Consider the following 18,112-nt stretch of genomic DNA (forward strand, 5'->3'; position numbering starts at 1 on the left):
TATATTCGCGTTCAAAAGTCTTAGGACATCCGCTGCTTTCATACCAAACGTGGAAATTAATTTCAATTATCAAGGCAACGATTAATTAAACGAAAATTGTAGCAATATATATATATAAGATAGATTTTAAATTATAAAATCTACCATTCTTTAGTAAAACATATTCTGCTAGAAATGAACATTTGTGAAAGAGGCTGTATGCAAACGATTTCGACCTTCTATTCTTTATTTCGAATTTCAATACCCACCCACTGTGACTGATTTTTATGTAATACAGTTTGCACGTTAAATATCATCGGTTTCGTCTCCCGTATCGAGCATCTCTGTTAGACATTGTTGTTTAGATTAGTTTAGATATCCGTGAGATTATTCGACTATCTGTGCTCGATGTACGAGCACGATGTCGGCTCGCCAGACATTGCTTTCGTTTAAAATTGAACTCCTTTCTTTTGGGCAGTGTCGGGTATGTTACGCAAGGTGAAATGGAAAGCGAGTTAATCCTGTTTCGTGTAACAGTTTCTTTAATTGGTTGCGTTATCGCGGATTCGTACCAAACTGTCTGGTTTATCCTGTTATCTAATGGAGAATTGTATGTGGATTTGGTTATGGCTTCATATGGTTTGTGGTCTTGTTGAAGGTTCAGATTCGTTCGTTCATTTGTTTATATATGTAATTTCAAGTTCGTGTAAATTGTCTTTAATTCAATTCTTTAATATACTGGCTCATGCCATTTTTATTTCTTACTGTACTTTCAATCTAAATATTTCAAAAGTGTTTTAATAGGATATATTTATAGGGTATAGTAAGCATTTTTTACAATCATTATAGTGTAAATGTACGTGTAGAAACATGTTCATGGAAACAGGTAGTACAGTGTTTGTAAATGAACTATATTTCTCCACATGCTTATAATAGTCCATAAATACATAGTGGAATTTTAATTATATGTAGGTATTTAGGACATGAAGTGCATCTCTTCTGTCTCTTCTGAATAACATCGAATAAGATAAACAATTTTGTGTTTATATCGAACTTGCTTCGGTAGATATGTAGTAGTTTCAATACAAAATAAAACAATCTCTTTCTTTTCAGATGAAAGACATTCATGATAAATATAGTAAATAACCAATATACATAGAAGAGGACTCGCTCTGTTTTCTAAATCAAAGACGTTTAGCTTTTAATACCATCAGCTGAAGTTCAATGAATTATACGCAAAATTTTCAGTACAAAGATGCAATAAATGTAATAAACCACTAATGTATATAAAACAGGACTCTCTCCTTTCCACGGATCAGACACATGTAACATTTAATACTATCACTCGAAGTCAAATAAACCATAATTTTCTAATATTGAACTAACTCTATCTCTCTTACACTCTCTTTCTTTTCTACTGTTCTAGCAAGATATATCTTACGTAATAAGCCGATAGGAACTCCTGCGACGAAAAAGAGACATTCTTTCTGCTAAACTACTTCAACGCAATCTCAGTATCTATAAATAAATATCGGCCACTCTATCAAGCGCGACACAGGTGTAGTTTAAAAAAAAGAAATAAGAATAAAAAGATAGAAAATGCAAAAGGAACAAAAGATCGGTGGGTATTCGACGAAAGATAAAGGCAGCACGGGCGGCAAGGCAGACTTATTTCCTGCACGACGGTGCGTGTTTCATCGATATGCTCGTACGCAGCTTTACGATTCCGCGTTCACTCTCAAGGCATTCTGATGCAAGGCGTGGTGCCACAGTTTGTCGAGCCAGATATCTTTAAAACTCGCTTTCCTTTACTCGCGTCACGCACATGCACGATTTTCGTCTTTCTATTATCAATGTGTAATTATTATTATCCAACTAGAAGAGTTTCGTTCGACGTGATTTGCGGATGATCGATCAATTATACTCGGAATATTTTCTCTAGAATTTTATTAAGGATCTTGATTTCTAACTAGGTTTATGTTTGTCGTTATTTAAACTTCTTTCATGAATTATTCCTTCGAGGAATTATTATATTAAGCTTTACGTTTATGTGAAAACTCCGTAACATTTGAATTACCACGATAATTAAAATTTATCTTTACAATAGTGTCATATTATAACGATAAAATTTTATTTAAATCTTATACGCTAACATAAAATTTCTCTTTAATAAAATATCAAACCGAAACTAATAAAACACGACTACCGATTGAGATGTCTCTAACATTTATTACACAACATATGTTAGCATTATGTATCGAAAATATACTGAAACATATCGAATCAGCGAATAATATTATAAAATATGAATAAAAACGTACTCATCGATACTTCCGTCGATTAAAACACTTTGATTAATGTAATTAATAGCTTTCCATAAATGGTTATTCCAATTAACAGTTCTCAGCAAAAAGAAATATCATTTCCTTGCTGATAGTCTTCAATTATACAGTAGTGGATCGATTCGATAAATTGGAAACATCGACGAGTAATTTTCCTCATTCAACTTATCGATTCGCATCAAATTTTCGCACGTGTACTCTGTTCTTACCATTTAATTACGTGGATATTTTCACACAGCTATGGTGCATCAAGATGTCCGTGAAACACGGGACGTGAGAGACTGAAAAATGGAAACAAGTGTACCACACGCATTGTCATAAAAGGAACGCTATCGGATTATTCGCGTGATTAAGAATTTATACACTCTGGCCTTCCATAAATAACGAGAAGCGATTGTTTGGCCGTAAAGATAGGACAATGCGTTCATGGACGTTTCTCATGTCGGAGAAATAATCTATTCGGTTCGTACGTGAGAATAGTTTTGCTATCGCCATGTTTCATAAGAGTGCAAAGTCTTCGAAATCCTTGGAATATTCGTTCATAGTCACGATTATAGCAATCCATTGCTGCTCTCTTTAGAGGTATGTTGTGTAAATTCTGTCTATTTCGATTAAGATTTTCGATTGACAGAATCTAGAACTATAGGAGAAGAGTATGAACGATAAAATATACTCAATAAACTTTAAAGGTCAAGAGATGAAAGCCAAACCAATATCAAAATTGTCCATTTACTTAATTATTATTTGGTTTTACAATTCTGTTGTTTCTTCCTTTTCTTAAAACTTCATTCGCGAAAGTTGTCGCGGCATAGTGTAGTGTAGAATATTAATTTCCTGACTGACTGGTTCAATATGAATTTAAATTTCGTTACTATTCTGAACAGGTAATCAAATAAAATTCCTTAGACATTTTAGACATAATACATTAATTTTATGAGGAACGATTATACTAGAATAAAATGTCGTATCCTTTCTCATAGATTGTAGTACGTTATTTATTCATTATTTTTAAATTGGTTGTAAAATACATTGTTTGTATAATCAGGAAAACGATACAAGTTAGTTTTGATATTTATGGCAGATGTTTCTTCTTTCAAATGATTAATTTATTATACTTGCTGGTGTATTATACTTACTAATGCAACATATATGGAAACTTTTAACTGCGGATAATTATCAATTTGATTAGGGCAGAAAATTATGCTTTCAAACAAAGTTTAGACACGATAAAAAGAGCTGCGCATTATCGATGGTATAACAGAGATGATTAATAAACTAGTCAAAATTACAATAAAAAGATAAAAAAATATTGGAAGTTATAGATACTTGTTACAATAAAATATGATCAATTATTAATGTTAAATCGCAAGATGGAGTAATATTAATTTAATATTGATAATAATGGCATTAGATCTTTTTAATCAGTCCCAGAAAAATATTTAATATATCTTCAACTTTTTAATTCATCAAGCAATTCTTAGATTTCACGACAGACTTACTGAATATCTACTTTGAACAAAAAGAATAAATTAATAATTAGATATTGTCTTAATTCTGCTTATAATTCCTATTATTAATTACATACAAGAAATGTAGCTCGAGCCAGAAAAGAATTTCTCAATCTCGCATGTAACATCACTTAATCGTGTCTTCGTAATAATAACTTCAGTTTTGGTCGAACGTGATCACGTTGTTAGTAACACGTAGTGGATGTAATAACGTTTCGGATTGTTACATAGAAATAGAAAGTGGAGTATGGTCAATTAGAGAAGGCTGTCTGCTGAAAAGAATGCTAGTGAAAACAAGATCAATCGAAACTCGATAAAAAAATTGTTGCAATACTCCTTTGAAATGTTAAATAACTTTGATCTGATTTCTGTGCGTGCCAATTTGATTTTATATGGCTCAATTAAAAAGTATAATGCCATTGCGTGCTGTAATTCTTTTTATCATTAAACTGAAGTGTAGAAGAGTAGAACACCTGCAAATTATGAAAGCAATGAAAATTCTTTGAATACATGTATGCGTGTATCTGAAACATTATCGAGGAGATACATATGAGGAGGCGCCAGAGTTTATACTAATATAATAAATATTTCAGATTTTATAGAATAAAAAACCTTGTGCTTCAATGTAATAAATATCCAGCACGCCATGTTGCAAAATAAATAATTAGTGCTAGAATTAATGGGTAATTATTTCTTTTCCTTAGTATTCTTCTTTCAATGGACTTTGATTCAACAATACTCAGAAGTTCTTTATCATGAACAATAAAACAAATACAAAGGGTACATTAAATCTTATACTGTTTTTATTATTTTATTAACACGAATTATTATCAATGAGACGAAGAGGACGAAATAAACTAAAAATAAATTCGCTTTGGAATTTTCCAATTGAAGTTAACTATACTAAAATACTTTAAGCTATCTTATATCGCAAGCTTGAATATCTCTGTACATACTCCAATACAAATTGCGATAATCTTGAATCATTGTATTATCATTACCAGAACGTGATGAATACTTAATTACAAAAATATAAATTGGTAACGCACGATAGTGATCGAATTATTCACATCAATGATGTATAATACAACGTCGGTTATCATTAACACTAAAATATCCGACAATGTGAGTTCATGAATGAATAATCCCAATGTAATCTAGTAATTGACTTCTACATCTTCGTACGCTCAATTACCTATGGAAATTGTCAAGTACCATAAAGGATCTACCGCATTTAATTTAATCTCATAGGATAGCTTCGAAAAGAGTGACACGTGAAAGGCAGGAGTTTGCAATTTGGACTGACCTTGCATACCTTCCAACAAGTCATATCGTTCCATGTTGCATGTTAAAACAGTTTAGTCTTTCTCTTGGATTCTACCGGAAGCCTCTGCACCACCCGCAATGTTTCCGCTCTAAATCGCATTCCTATCTGACCGCTAAGAGGCTGAAATAATTCAGTACGTTCTCCCTGATATGATTTTAAATTGAAAAAATTGTTTTCTCTCATTTACGTAAGTAAAGTTTTATTTACTAGTTTAGAGTAGAAAAAAATTGTATTTAATAATTCAGAACTATACATAAAAGTATGTATAATTATTTATAAAGTAATTAATACATGACTACTTTCTTGTATAATTCTCCTTGCATTATTATTACACAAAATATTTCTATAATGAATATTCTATTTCGATTTTTGCCCTGTATGTAACTGTACCCCGGACAATTTTTTATGAATCACTCCGTATATGATTACATCATATGGAGAACCTTCTCCTGAAAGAAGACACATTCTCCATGAAATTTAATATCAACTTGGAAATATCTGACCTATTTGAATAAGCTTTCTCATAATATAAATTTAGCAACAATGGATTGACTAACTTTACACGTATAGGCACTAAAGATGCATAAAATATGTATTTGTACCGAAACATAAATTATGTCCAAAAATAAAAAAAGTTTAAGAGCCTAACATTTCATTTGGAAAATTTTTAAATCAATTTATATTGTAGAATTCTGTTTTCCAATGTTATAATTGGAAAAGGAAACTCCAAATACGCGAATAATATTTTCTTCAATGCAATTTCTCCTTCCACCTAAATTTAACAATCTTATGAAATTAAAAAGAATTAAAATATTTATGGCGCCATGATAAACAATTTTTTTCTTTAATACAGAAACTATCTTTCATTAAATATCCATTACTTTTATCTAGTTATTATCTTGATAAAATAAAACATAAGCTACTTTATTTATGCTTCCCATTAATGTTGCGTTTATGAAAATATAAAATTCAACATGTATAGAAATACATACTTAACACTTAATAAATACTTTAATAAATACTAAAGATTCTACCAATTTTCTACAAAATTATATTTTACTGTAAAGATAACTGCAATAGTAAATTCCATACCTTTCTATAAAGTTCCATAATCTTATACCTTACTATCACGCTTATCTTACAAAGTCCATCAAATAAAGTAATTCTAATAAAATTCCTTATATATATAAAATTGTACAGTGGTAAACAAGCTTGATCCCTAATAAGTTAAACGGCATTCTGAAGGCGAAGGTGGTGCCCTGGCGCCAACTGTACAGATCAACTGGCACAATTCAGCCAGTTAAAAGAGGCCGAAAGGAATCAGCGCACTTGCTTGTTCCTCGGTGGACACACGAAATTGACCGGCCAATCTCCCTTTCACCGGTTGGCATTGAGAACGCGGCATACAGACAGGTCATCGGTAAAATAAAGTCGCGCGAAGGAGTATGTAATCTGGGTCGTTGGCGGGTAATTATTGTGATTCTTAATCGCGAGGTGCACGCCCGCTGAAAGTCCAGCTTTAAATTGCAACGAATGGAATCTTTCGACGAACCTTGAAAACGCAATTTTATTATGCCTGGAAAGAGAAGACACGCCGGCTCATTTCTGCCTTTCTTACCAACACGTAATACGATTACGGGTTATTATAATTCATACGAGGGATGTGGATGGGTTACTCAGAGATTTACGTGGGAATTGTGATTGAGGTCGATCATTGTTCGAGAATGGCGATTACGGGGCAATTTAGAAAAATAGACGTTGCTGTATTGAAGTTAATTGTTTCATGCTAATTCTTAATGTCGCTGCCTTTCTACGAATGAATTTCATATTGGTACTTTGAAACGAGTTAAGGATATTGCAAAACTTGTATTAGGTATGATATAGTATTTATTATAAAGAGTCACGTGGTATTCTATGATTTCGATTTGTATTATTCCTTTGTATTCATTAATTAAGCGGTTAGATGTATTTGCAGGCTATCAATGTATGCTTACGTAAGTACTTATACGTATTGAAGACTCATGGCTTATATAAAAGAAAGTTAATCTATATAAATTGTCCGTTTATTCCAAATTGGGAGTTCTTAATTATTTTTAGAGAATAGTACGAAATGATATGGGGAATTTAAGAATGTGACTACGTTTAATTTCTATAACGTTCGCTCTGTTGTTGATTGTGGACAATATATTCGAGAAGAAAAGATGTTCTATTTATCAGAACGTAAAACTATTCATCGCTACGAAATATAAAAGAAAGAGATTCTTTGAACATCTTATTCAAAAGTAAAACGAAATTATGACAGTTATCGCAAAAGAGATTGCATCATTAAAAAAAAGTAAAACACATTACCTACTTAAAACGTTACATAAACTGGCGAGAAGAAATTAACATGGTGAAATTGGACAATTGCTGTATAAAGGAAATTATATAAAAATGATTACCTCTCATTAAACTATCATTATACAGTCTACATATTCATTACATCCTTTCCATTTACAGTGAATCCAAAAAGTACTTGCACATTTAATGAATCATCTTTTGGTTAAGGAAGTCTCAGTTCTTGAAATTAAAATCACATTAACATATGATACATTACAAACATTGACGTCAAATTAAAACACTTTTAAGCTCTAACAAACCTAATATATTTATATCTAATTAATCGATACACATACGCCAAAGCAGAAGCAACGGATATAAGAAAATATTTCTCCAACCTCCTATTTTATATACAATGTAGAAATTCATGCAGAAAAAAAGTTATTATTTTCACGCAATTAATGTAAAACGAATTTGCTTGTAAAAATTCACAGTAGCTCGTCTCTAGTTCTTGCGATAGTCTGTATTACATTTCAGATTAGCAACGAGGATTCGTACGACTTTCTAGCAACAGCGATAAACAAATTAATTTTCACGAGAGGCTTAAACACCAGAAACTTGATTATTGGAAATTATACGTTCGGGAGAAATTACGGAAGCGAGTCGTCAGGTATACAAAATATATCGATCAACCGCGAATCTAACGAGCAGCGTGCCAATAGAAAGTTACAAAACGCCGATCGACCGCTAATTTTACGGCGGAAACCAAGGCGGTCAATTGCGCATTTCGCAAAAGTCAAGTGAAAACGACGAGTATCAAGCTCGGTTTTAAAGGCCGAGCTTTGTTTTGCCGAATCGCGATTCAACCTTGCGTTCGGTCAGTTTCAAGGTGATAACCGATAGAACCGATGCTCTCTTTTTCCCTTTCCCTTATCAATGTCGCGAAGATTTTTACTCCAAGGAATTCCAAAAATACCAGGATCCTTTTGCGCCAATATAATGTGAGAACTATATGTAATGAAATAATTTGGCAAATTATATATAGTTTTACGAAATTTTTATGGGACCTAGTTAGGTTCCATTTCCTTATATCAATTCATGGAAATATAAAACATGAACATCGTAGTAAATAAGAAATAGTAGTGAATTTGCATATCATTCGTAAAGTTTCAGAGAACAAATGTGTACGATACAACATAATAAAAAAGGTATGCTTCTTTGTCTTATACGGGCAATTTTTGTATTATTCGATTATTATTATTTATTTTATCTTGAAACCTTCTATTTCTCAGTAGCCGATAACTAGGTTAAAGACACGTTCTACACATCTTTACTCGACCAAGTTTACCATCGCATCGTTATTACCGGAGAAGCAACACGTGCGCTTTGACACGTGATTTTAGCTATCGAATTGATTATATGGACGTTACTTCGTTGGCGTAATTATTCTTACAAGATCGAAAGTAACGTTACAGACAGTACTATAATTAAGGATTAAACGCGTGCTAGCTAGTTTATTCTGTCTCATTTTATTCCATAAATGTCTAACTAGTCTACGATCCACGATCAAGCACAGTCTCTTATTCGCTATTAGCCAAAACGATGTCATAATCATTTAACCGATTATGTAAATTACGGAAAATCGTTAAAAATTGATAAAATTAATACATCAATCAAAGTAATCATAAAATGAGGAACCATTGAAACGGTAAAGCAATAGATAGTAAATAAAATGAATTATTACGAGAATGGATGCTATGTTTTAATGAGATTTTATTTTAGCTCTATAACAATGTAGTCTGAATGTAATTCAGTAAATCATCAAATGTAGTAGATAGCTATTATAAATTTCACATCTTAAATGTCATCTTGCGTAACATAATTGTTAGTACCTATTTCGTATAAAAATTGGAAACGTCTACTTTTTTATCTAAAACTTATTTTCGACCAATAACTATTTTCTAGATCTTCCGTGCTAACTTCTTCGGTACTTTATTACGTTGTCAAAGGATTAACATTCTGTTATTTTTAGGATATTATACAAATTAAGTATCGTGCTATATGGTCTACGAATTTCGCGTAAATTTTTCATACGATTATCGCTTTAAACGCTTCTCTTGCGTTTCAACGCTTCGAACAATAGATTTTCAAATTTACATAAAATCATTATGTTAATGAATGAAAACTCTTAATTTAACAATCACGATGTTTAAATATATTTTCTAATTTCCACAGACTTCCATTGGTTAATTGTAAGTCATTATATAGTGACAACTGACTAGGCAACACTGCTTCTAACGGTAGTGCTTGAACGACATTTGAACTTTGAAATTTTTTCACTTAAAGAAAGCTGAAGGATAAATGATTATTGTCTTCAATGAATTACATGCTAAGTATATATACGTAAGAGACAATATCTTTACCACTGCTATTCTATTCGATTCTTAAACAGTTCTAAATTATGTAGTTTGTGCTTAAAATATAATATCCAACTATACTATATTTTTAGAAGAACAATAATAAATCAATAAGAAATTTAAAAATAAATAATAATTAAAGCTACTTTAAGGTATTCTTTATATCAAAGTTATTCAAACCGTAAGTAAAAATTTGTATACAAAAGAATGGTACCTCTTAAATAAAGAGCTATTAAACTATAATTTCATTCATTCGTATCAAATACGAAATTTTTAATATATTATATAAAATAATTAATAAGCTGCAGATATTTATGCAAATTCATATGTTAATATCATAGTGCACGAGTAACTGGAATTACAGAACTCAGAGAGTTAACGAAGCAACATAGACAAAATTTCAAATTTCTCGTGGTGAAATATTTTTCACCCAGTATCGGATAAATCCAGAATATATAGAAACATGAATAAATTTTGGTACCGGTATTCATGGTAAAAGTGCATTCGTTAAATTATTTCATTCAGTGGCTATAGGTATAATTTCTGTAGCGTGACCTCGATATCTACATCGCCACTTTTACATAATAATTTCACCTTAGAAACCCGTAGCTGAACAACTTCGTGTGTCGAATATTACTTTTGTGTTATTATTAATATCATATCGGAAGAAGGATTGCAAACTTTAAAACTGCAATCGCATTGTAAGATATTCATAGCGGATATCCGTAAAATATGGCGCAAACTAATACATATATTCATGCGTGAATAGCGACACATAATAAATTGTAGAAAGTTGGTTAACTAGAATTTAAAATAATTGCATTATAAATACTGTATTAAAATATTTATTAATATTAACTATTTATTAATCTAAAGCAAAAATATCGTTGAATGTGAAGCGCTTATAAGTAAACAACCTCTGCTGAATTTCAAAATATAATATTTAAGTGATAAATATTTAATAGAAGGCTACGAATGATTATATAATATTCCGAACTTATTTCTATTTCTAACTTAATTGCAATTCGTCATAATGCAAAAAGCTCATTTTGTATAAGAAGTAATAAAGATGCTTCATTTAGCTAAAATGTTTATAACACTTGATACTTATGCGTAAAAATACTTAAAATATTACTTATTAATATTATATTTACAAAAATTTTGCTACAATACCATCTTTTAATATTGCTATTCTAATAGACCAAATTTCTAGGCGTATTAACTATAAAACATATATCGTACTAGTACAATAGCAAACTTACAGAATCAAGCAAAAATTCTATGTTCACAACGTTCTTATATCAACTTCAATTAAAATAAAAAGTTCCCGAATTTCGTGACTATATCGCGACGCAATACGCAGATTTCTAAAATTCCATTCCCGTAGAACTGTGAACTTAATTCAAACCATCCATCGACAAACCATCGATAAACACCTTGAGCGTTTCAGACACTAAATTCGAAGTAGATATACCGATACCAACCGTAATAAGACACATACGGTGACCGATCGTGCAGGAATCAGGCATACAGTGAAAGGTTTGAGACAGACAATAAAAATTGTTGAACGCTAGATCGGTAGTCCAATCGAGAACTTAAGAATGATTTTCAAGAGTGACGAGAAACCAGAACAACCTGCCGGGCAACGTGTCCCGTATACGAGTTACTGCAACGGTAATATAAGAGGACACTGGGACAAATTGGATCCATTCTCTCGCTCGAAAACCCAACGTCTAAACAGTCCTTGCCGCTTCTTATCTATGAACACCGACGCACCAAATAATTACAGGCACCAATTAATTACTATGGTAGGCGGAAAACTCCGGACAGATAGATCCCTGCAAAAGTGAAATTTGAAGAGTTGCGTTAATTTTATTTAGAATTATAGTTAATATCGAACACAAGAGCGTAACAAGTAAAAGAAAACAGTACATGAAATAAACACTATTTTACATAATATAGTTATGCAATACTAGTTAGAATTCTTAAAAATATTACATTTAGTACATAAAGCGAACAATGTTAGGGAAATTTTCCTCCTCGCTGTATACGATCAAATTCTCAATTTCAACAATCTGAAGAACAATTCGAAAAAGTACCAGAAACCGTAACTTCTACATGCTGTTGCTTTCCTTGACGAATATTATAATTCATTAGAAGTAATAAAAAAAATCTCAATTAACCAGTCTTCCCAAATGGAGAAAAATATGGAGAGGCAGCGGAATGCAGTCCTTATTTAGCCGTATATAAAATACATATACGTGGCGTCAAAGTTGTTGATCGGTCCACGTTGCGATCGATTTTCCAGATTCTCGAGAACCGGGGCTAGTCTGGTGGGGAATATTTAGGGGATATAAGGTGCTGTAACGAGACAAGGCGGCCGTATATACAGGAGTCGAATAGATAGTGAAAGTCCCCCAGAGCTAACAGGAGTATAGAGGGCAAGAGGGGGGTAGGAACGGGGGACCCCAGTAAGGTATATGAGGGCCTCAGTTCGAGCAACCGCTGGTACTCTAGCCTCGCTGCCTACTTACATTCACACACACTAACACACCAACCACCTGGAACACAATGCGCACGGTCGCGACGGTACGTATTTAGTGCGTCACCATCGTCATCGTTTCTCGTTAACGAACCCTTCGAGGGCCAAGATTTTGACAAAGTTTCTTCCAAATCGCGTGCTCTCTACCGGTCATTGTAAATCATCGGCATCATCGTGACTATCGTTCGTCGCTTTATCATCTGCAAAAATTTCAGTCTCGCGTGTGATGTGATCGTTTTTCATCGTGACGGAACTGTGCTTGTGATTTGTGCATTACTAGTGCACCGCGGCTGGATCTCGTAAAACCTTGACTCGTTAAAGCTGACAGAATAATTCGGTGACGTCTGGCAAGAGTTTGATAGATATAGAGGATAGCTTATAGACCAGACACGTTGCTCGGCGGTTTCGTAAGGCGAGCGAAAGATAAATGTTAGTTCCGAGCAATCACTCGATCCAGACCTTTATGTGTGATCGACGTCCCGAACACGGGAGAAATCTGGTCGCCTCATGGTCGTAATTCGCGCGATTCGACGGAGATAGTTATTCGCTCGTAAAAATATCGCGTACCCGTTACAATTACCATTACGCAACTAATAGTCACCAACGACGTACAACCGCGTTATTACATTATAATTCGGAAGTACCTTTCGATCGTTTTCCATGCTACTCGAAAAATTATGAGAGCGTACACGGGCGGTATCGGTATTTTTTTGCCGCCTACTCGTTCGAAGAAAGACATTATATAATGAGCTACGCCGAACAAGAACACGTTCAGGAGTCATGTCGAACAGTATGCGTGACGATAGTAAGCGTTTCTCGTTCGTGGCCATTCGGGCAGAACTGCAGGAAGTGCGTTACGCAGATGGAAGCGGTAAAAGTCGGCGAATGGCGTGTAATTTACGATGATCGATTTACCAATCGTGTACATCTCCACGGGGAGGAATAAATACAGGCAAAACACTTGCATTTATTGCTTGTCGCGCTCACCTTCCGCCGATACAACGGCGATCGAGACTTTTACCGTGTATAACGAGTCGACGTCAAGAATCCGGTATCCTTCGAATGCGGTTATCTACTCGATGGTGGTGTAATAAAGTCACGTCTGGCGGTTAAGGTTCTGGTAACCCGGAGGGTCATGCATCACTGCGTTTAGACCTTTCTGCGAACAATTACGGTTTATGAAGTCTCAGATTAACAGCTCTGTAATACTTTCCAGGATACTGACCGCATGAAGATTAAGTTTACGGTGGTATCGGCGTTGCTCGCTAGACACGTCTCGACTATGTAATCATAAATTATGCGAAACATGAATTGCAAGCAAGAAAGATTGGAAAATATTTCTATTACAGAATCTTTTTTAATGGACCATAGTTATCGATCGAATATCGTGCTGGTTAGACTGATTCGTTGAAACGAAAAGCGATTGTGTTATGGAGTAATTTACAATACTTGTGTAACAACATTTTTCCGCGAAATATAACCATATTCTAGGACAGAAAGTAATAGCGGAAGTAGTAGATGTTTCGATAATTGCAGTAATGATCTTTATGATCTACTTACAAGATACGAGTGATCGATTGGAAAGGCACGATTAAGAACGACGACGCCAATAATTTACTAACACTGTGTATATCTTTCGCACGCATTCTGTCATAAAATTACGGAATATCAAATATTCGAATAAAAATGAATTATATCGTAACGTAGCTTTCTACAATCAATTACATCTTCGCACTGCTTTCGATCAAACACAACATTTTAATTCTTCCAGGTACTATTACTGGTAGCTGCCATACTAGTAGTATCGGCTCAGCAATACCAGCAACCAGATGCCAACTACGTAGACGAATACTCAGCATACGAGTCTCCAAGACCGACTCATCCGACTCCCCGAAGTTATGCCGCTAATTCGGCGCCAAATCGGCAATCGGCTGGCCCCACAACCCCGAAACCAACCCCGGTGGCCATCCTGAAGCAGATCAACAGGCACAACGAGGACGGCTCGTACACGTACGGATTCGAAGGAGCGGATGGGTCTTTTAAGATCGAGACGAAACTACCAACCGGAGAGGTAAAAGGTAAATACGGATTCGTCGATGACACCGGCAAAGTACGTGTAGTCGAATATGGAGCGAATCAATACGGTTTCCAACCCGCTGGCGAGGGTATCACGGTTGCACCACCGACTCTGGTCGACGACACCACCAGCAAGGAAGCTCTGCAAGCACAAAACTACCAAGAGGAATACCAACAACCGGCTGCCAGACCTGCGCCACTTCGAGCAGTCGCGCCTGCGCCAGCACCTCGCCCTGCACCCCTTCAACAGATTCAATACGGACAGCCAGCTTACCAACAGCCCCAAACACACACCGAAGCCGTCTATTCACCGCAACTGGCGCCCAGACAGCAGCCAAGTCTTCCGAAACCGCCAATTTTCACGCCTGCTGCTCCTCAATCCCCCCTCACTAAACAAACCACTCTCCTTCAACCTGAAGAACCAGCGCCGCCATCTCAATTGTATAATCAGGGACCAGCCCAGTTTGGCCCTGCTCCTGTTCAAGAACACCGTTCCCAGCCACAACCTCGTAGCCAAAGCGGCGGCATCCTTGATCAATTAGCTAGGGATTATGCTTTGCCACAGGGCGTCGCACCACCGTTGCACGACATCAGCTTCGGTTATTACTAGATCCTCTAGTCCCTCCCGTGTTCGTCAGGGTGGTCCCCGTGCGTTTTGATCTGTCCGTATTGTCTGAAGACGCGATGCTTCGATGGCGCACCCTTTTCGCCGTGATCGCGGCGTGGCCCATCGGTGACGATGGGTGGCACTGTGATTCGTACGTCGCGCGTCGATTATTACCGAAGAGAATATCGAGAATTTAAGGTACATTGCAATCCAGCGAGAAAATTGAATCGAAATCGATAATTTGATTATTGTTTCCATTTTCTTTATTGATATTTTTTTTCTTTTTGTAAAATAAGAGAATAAGGTGGAGGTTCTTGAGTTTTTCTTCGGTAATAAGCAAATCGCTGTCATGGCTGCCTACCGAGTCGAACTTTTGTTTCTTTCGATGAAGGTACGAATCCATTCTTGCCATTGGAATCAAATGTGATAAGCATGTTTGATGAAACGTGCAGTGGAAATGTAAAGAATGATCTCTAAGTATCTGTTCAGAATAATTATTAGTAACGAACCTATATCGAATGGAATCATTTTATCCTTTTTTTTTTTTTAAACTTTATTTCTCCAATCAGGACCTTCTAAGGAGAGATTTCGAAAGGTCAAGGATTCATTTCCGTTTCGCGAATAGCCTTTTCACGTAAAACCCTGTCAAAATCATTAACCCTGTGTGTAAGGAAGGTTGTAAAAATGTTGTAAATAAAAATTCCACATTCCACGGTAGGCTTCCGTGCTGGTTTTAGTCTTAGAGAACGCAGCTTGCACACGCGTCATAAGTGTACCGTTACAATTTCATTTCAAGGAGACCCTCACTTTGTCAAGCTGTGTCTTCGAGTTCGTGTCTCACGGGACTGCACAATAAAATTCAGCACGCTTACTATTATATTATATTTTAATTATACTATTATAAGGTAAATTAGATTGGAATAAATCGCGAGGCCAACGCAACACCTTTTATAATCGTAACTCTGATATACCGCCCTTCAATGAAAATTCGAAGTATTTTCACCCACGACTCATCATATAATTTACACAAGTTGAAGGTAAATGTTTCGTTTTAATTTTGTTAATAATTGTAATGGAGATAGTAGAGGCGTAAGAAATATTAATAAACGTTTCCAACTTAGATCGAATTAAAACTATACCCTTCAACTTTCTAATTGTTCCTGTTTCCCCATCACTCAAACTCGCATAACCAGTCGCAACAAACGACCTTTCAGATTATTCCTTCTATGTTAAAAATAAGAGAAGGTAACCGGCAAGCTTGAACTGTATCAAGTTTGTACCGGAACTTCGCCAATTGGAATTTTAGTTACGAAATTTATACATCGACCTTCGCGTTTCTTCGACATAAAGGACGGTCGGTTCGCTTGAACTATACATATACATAATAATGGCACAGTATGATATATACATATATTACGACAGATTGTAAAATAAAAGCGGATCTGGTGATTGTATTTGTAGAGCAGCAATTGCGTGAGAACGAGTGTGAAAGTGATGTATAAGTCAAATTTACCTCGTTCCGGGAATTAATTCTTAAATTGTGGCAGAAAATAATGGTAGAAAATAACAGCACTCACGGAATTTACGCTTTCAGTTTTTTCAACTTGGATCACTTTTCTTTTCAGGTATTTCTTTCTGTATTATTTCTATATTTTTCCTTCTCTATTAATACGGAGCAAGAAATGAAGTTTACCAATGTTATAAATAATTTCCAAAAAATTTCCCAAAATGACGTAGTAAACAATTTTTGACGAAATTGAAATGCACTTAAATAAGAAATATTCTTATATTTACTTGTTTAATATCACAAAATTTTTATAGATAAAGTTGTAATATTTTTTCCGTACATATGCATACGATAATTTTGTAAAATCTTTAATTGGTGTAGAACACGTATATACTCTATTATCAAGGACTGGTCGAAACTCAAAGAAATTGCAGTTCAATGTATTTAAATTCCATTCATTTTTTCGAAATGTCGTATTAATTTATTGATTAATTAGATGTAAAATCCAATAATTTTATTGCACGTCGACAAAAAATACAGATATACAATATTTTGAACGAAGTAAAATAAGTTTGAATATAGATTATACCTGAAACTTAATTTTTTTCAATTTCTCTGGTTTTTTTTCAAATTTGGACATATAATACACTATTCAACGTACTGTAATGAGATTAAGGAAAAAAATTTATACTTCTATCATTCATCAAGATTCCAGTTACCATCGGATCATTGGTAATCACGCTACATTCTACATGATCAAGCTGGCAGCCTGCAGTTATGGCAACCAGCATTACGTTTCTGCAAGGCGAGTATTCACTCGCGTCGACTCGTTCCTATCTTTCCGCGATTAGTAAAATGACGAAATTCGCGCAAACTAAAGAATAGAATTTGTAGTTACTTTTTCACAAGGCGCACAAGCTTAAAAGCAATATGAAGTTCTATTTTATCTGTCGGATCTCTACCACCGAAATTCGTACGTTCCCAGACGCGTCCTTTTGTTGCAATTTACTAGTTTTCTACGCTACAACGACATTTCCTTTGATGTCTCAACACCGGTTATTCTTTGAACCATTCAAGAAATACGCGTATACAGTAATTCACGGAGTTTAACTCGATGAAAGAGCGACCCATTCAAAAGATTTCGAAGAAAAATATGATCCCATTGTATTTTTTTTAGAAGCATGAATATTCATTTCTGTTGCAACGAATATCATTGTAAGGTACATTTAACGTGTTACGTATTGTCTGAAATATTTTTAGAAGGTACATCATAGTTTCAAATTTCACATTGGTACCTTTTTTTTAAAAAAAGAGAAGGAAAATTGTGTTTCCTTTCCAATGTTCTATAACGATTATACTCAAGAAGATGATGATAATAGGATTAATCGATTGATTCTATTTATTACGAAAGCTTAAAATCATTCAATATCACACGCATTGCAGGAACTTTCTAGAAACCAGATAGTAATTCCTTAATTTCTAATTTTG

General features: G+C 34.5%; 1 protein-coding gene across 2 annotated transcripts; it reads left to right on the plus strand.

Annotated features, from left to right (window-relative positions):
* Positions 1-11,106: 11,106 nt before the first annotated feature.
* LOC122567185 (DNA translocase FtsK-like) lies at positions 11,107-16,201 on the plus strand. 2 transcript variants are annotated; one of them, XM_043725492.1, is made up of 2 exons: positions 11,107-14,132; positions 14,206-16,201. In XM_043725492.1, exons 1-2 carry the CDS (start codon positions 14,121-14,123, stop codon positions 15,118-15,120), a joined length of 927 nt encoding a protein of 308 aa, XP_043581427.1. In that variant the 5' UTR covers positions 11,107-14,120; the 3' UTR covers positions 15,121-16,201. The 2 variants fall into 2 exon arrangements, with proteins under 2 accessions (XP_043581427.1, XP_043581426.1); XM_043725491.1 differs by having other exon boundaries at positions 11,111-12,481.
* Positions 16,202-18,112: the final 1,911 nt, after the last annotated feature.

The sequence above is a fragment of the Bombus pyrosoma genome, linkage group LG4 (assembly GCF_014825855.1).
Source record: "Bombus pyrosoma isolate SC7728 linkage group LG4, ASM1482585v1, whole genome shotgun sequence".
NCBI classification, from domain to species: Eukaryota; Metazoa; Arthropoda; class Insecta; order Hymenoptera; family Apidae; genus Bombus; species Bombus pyrosoma.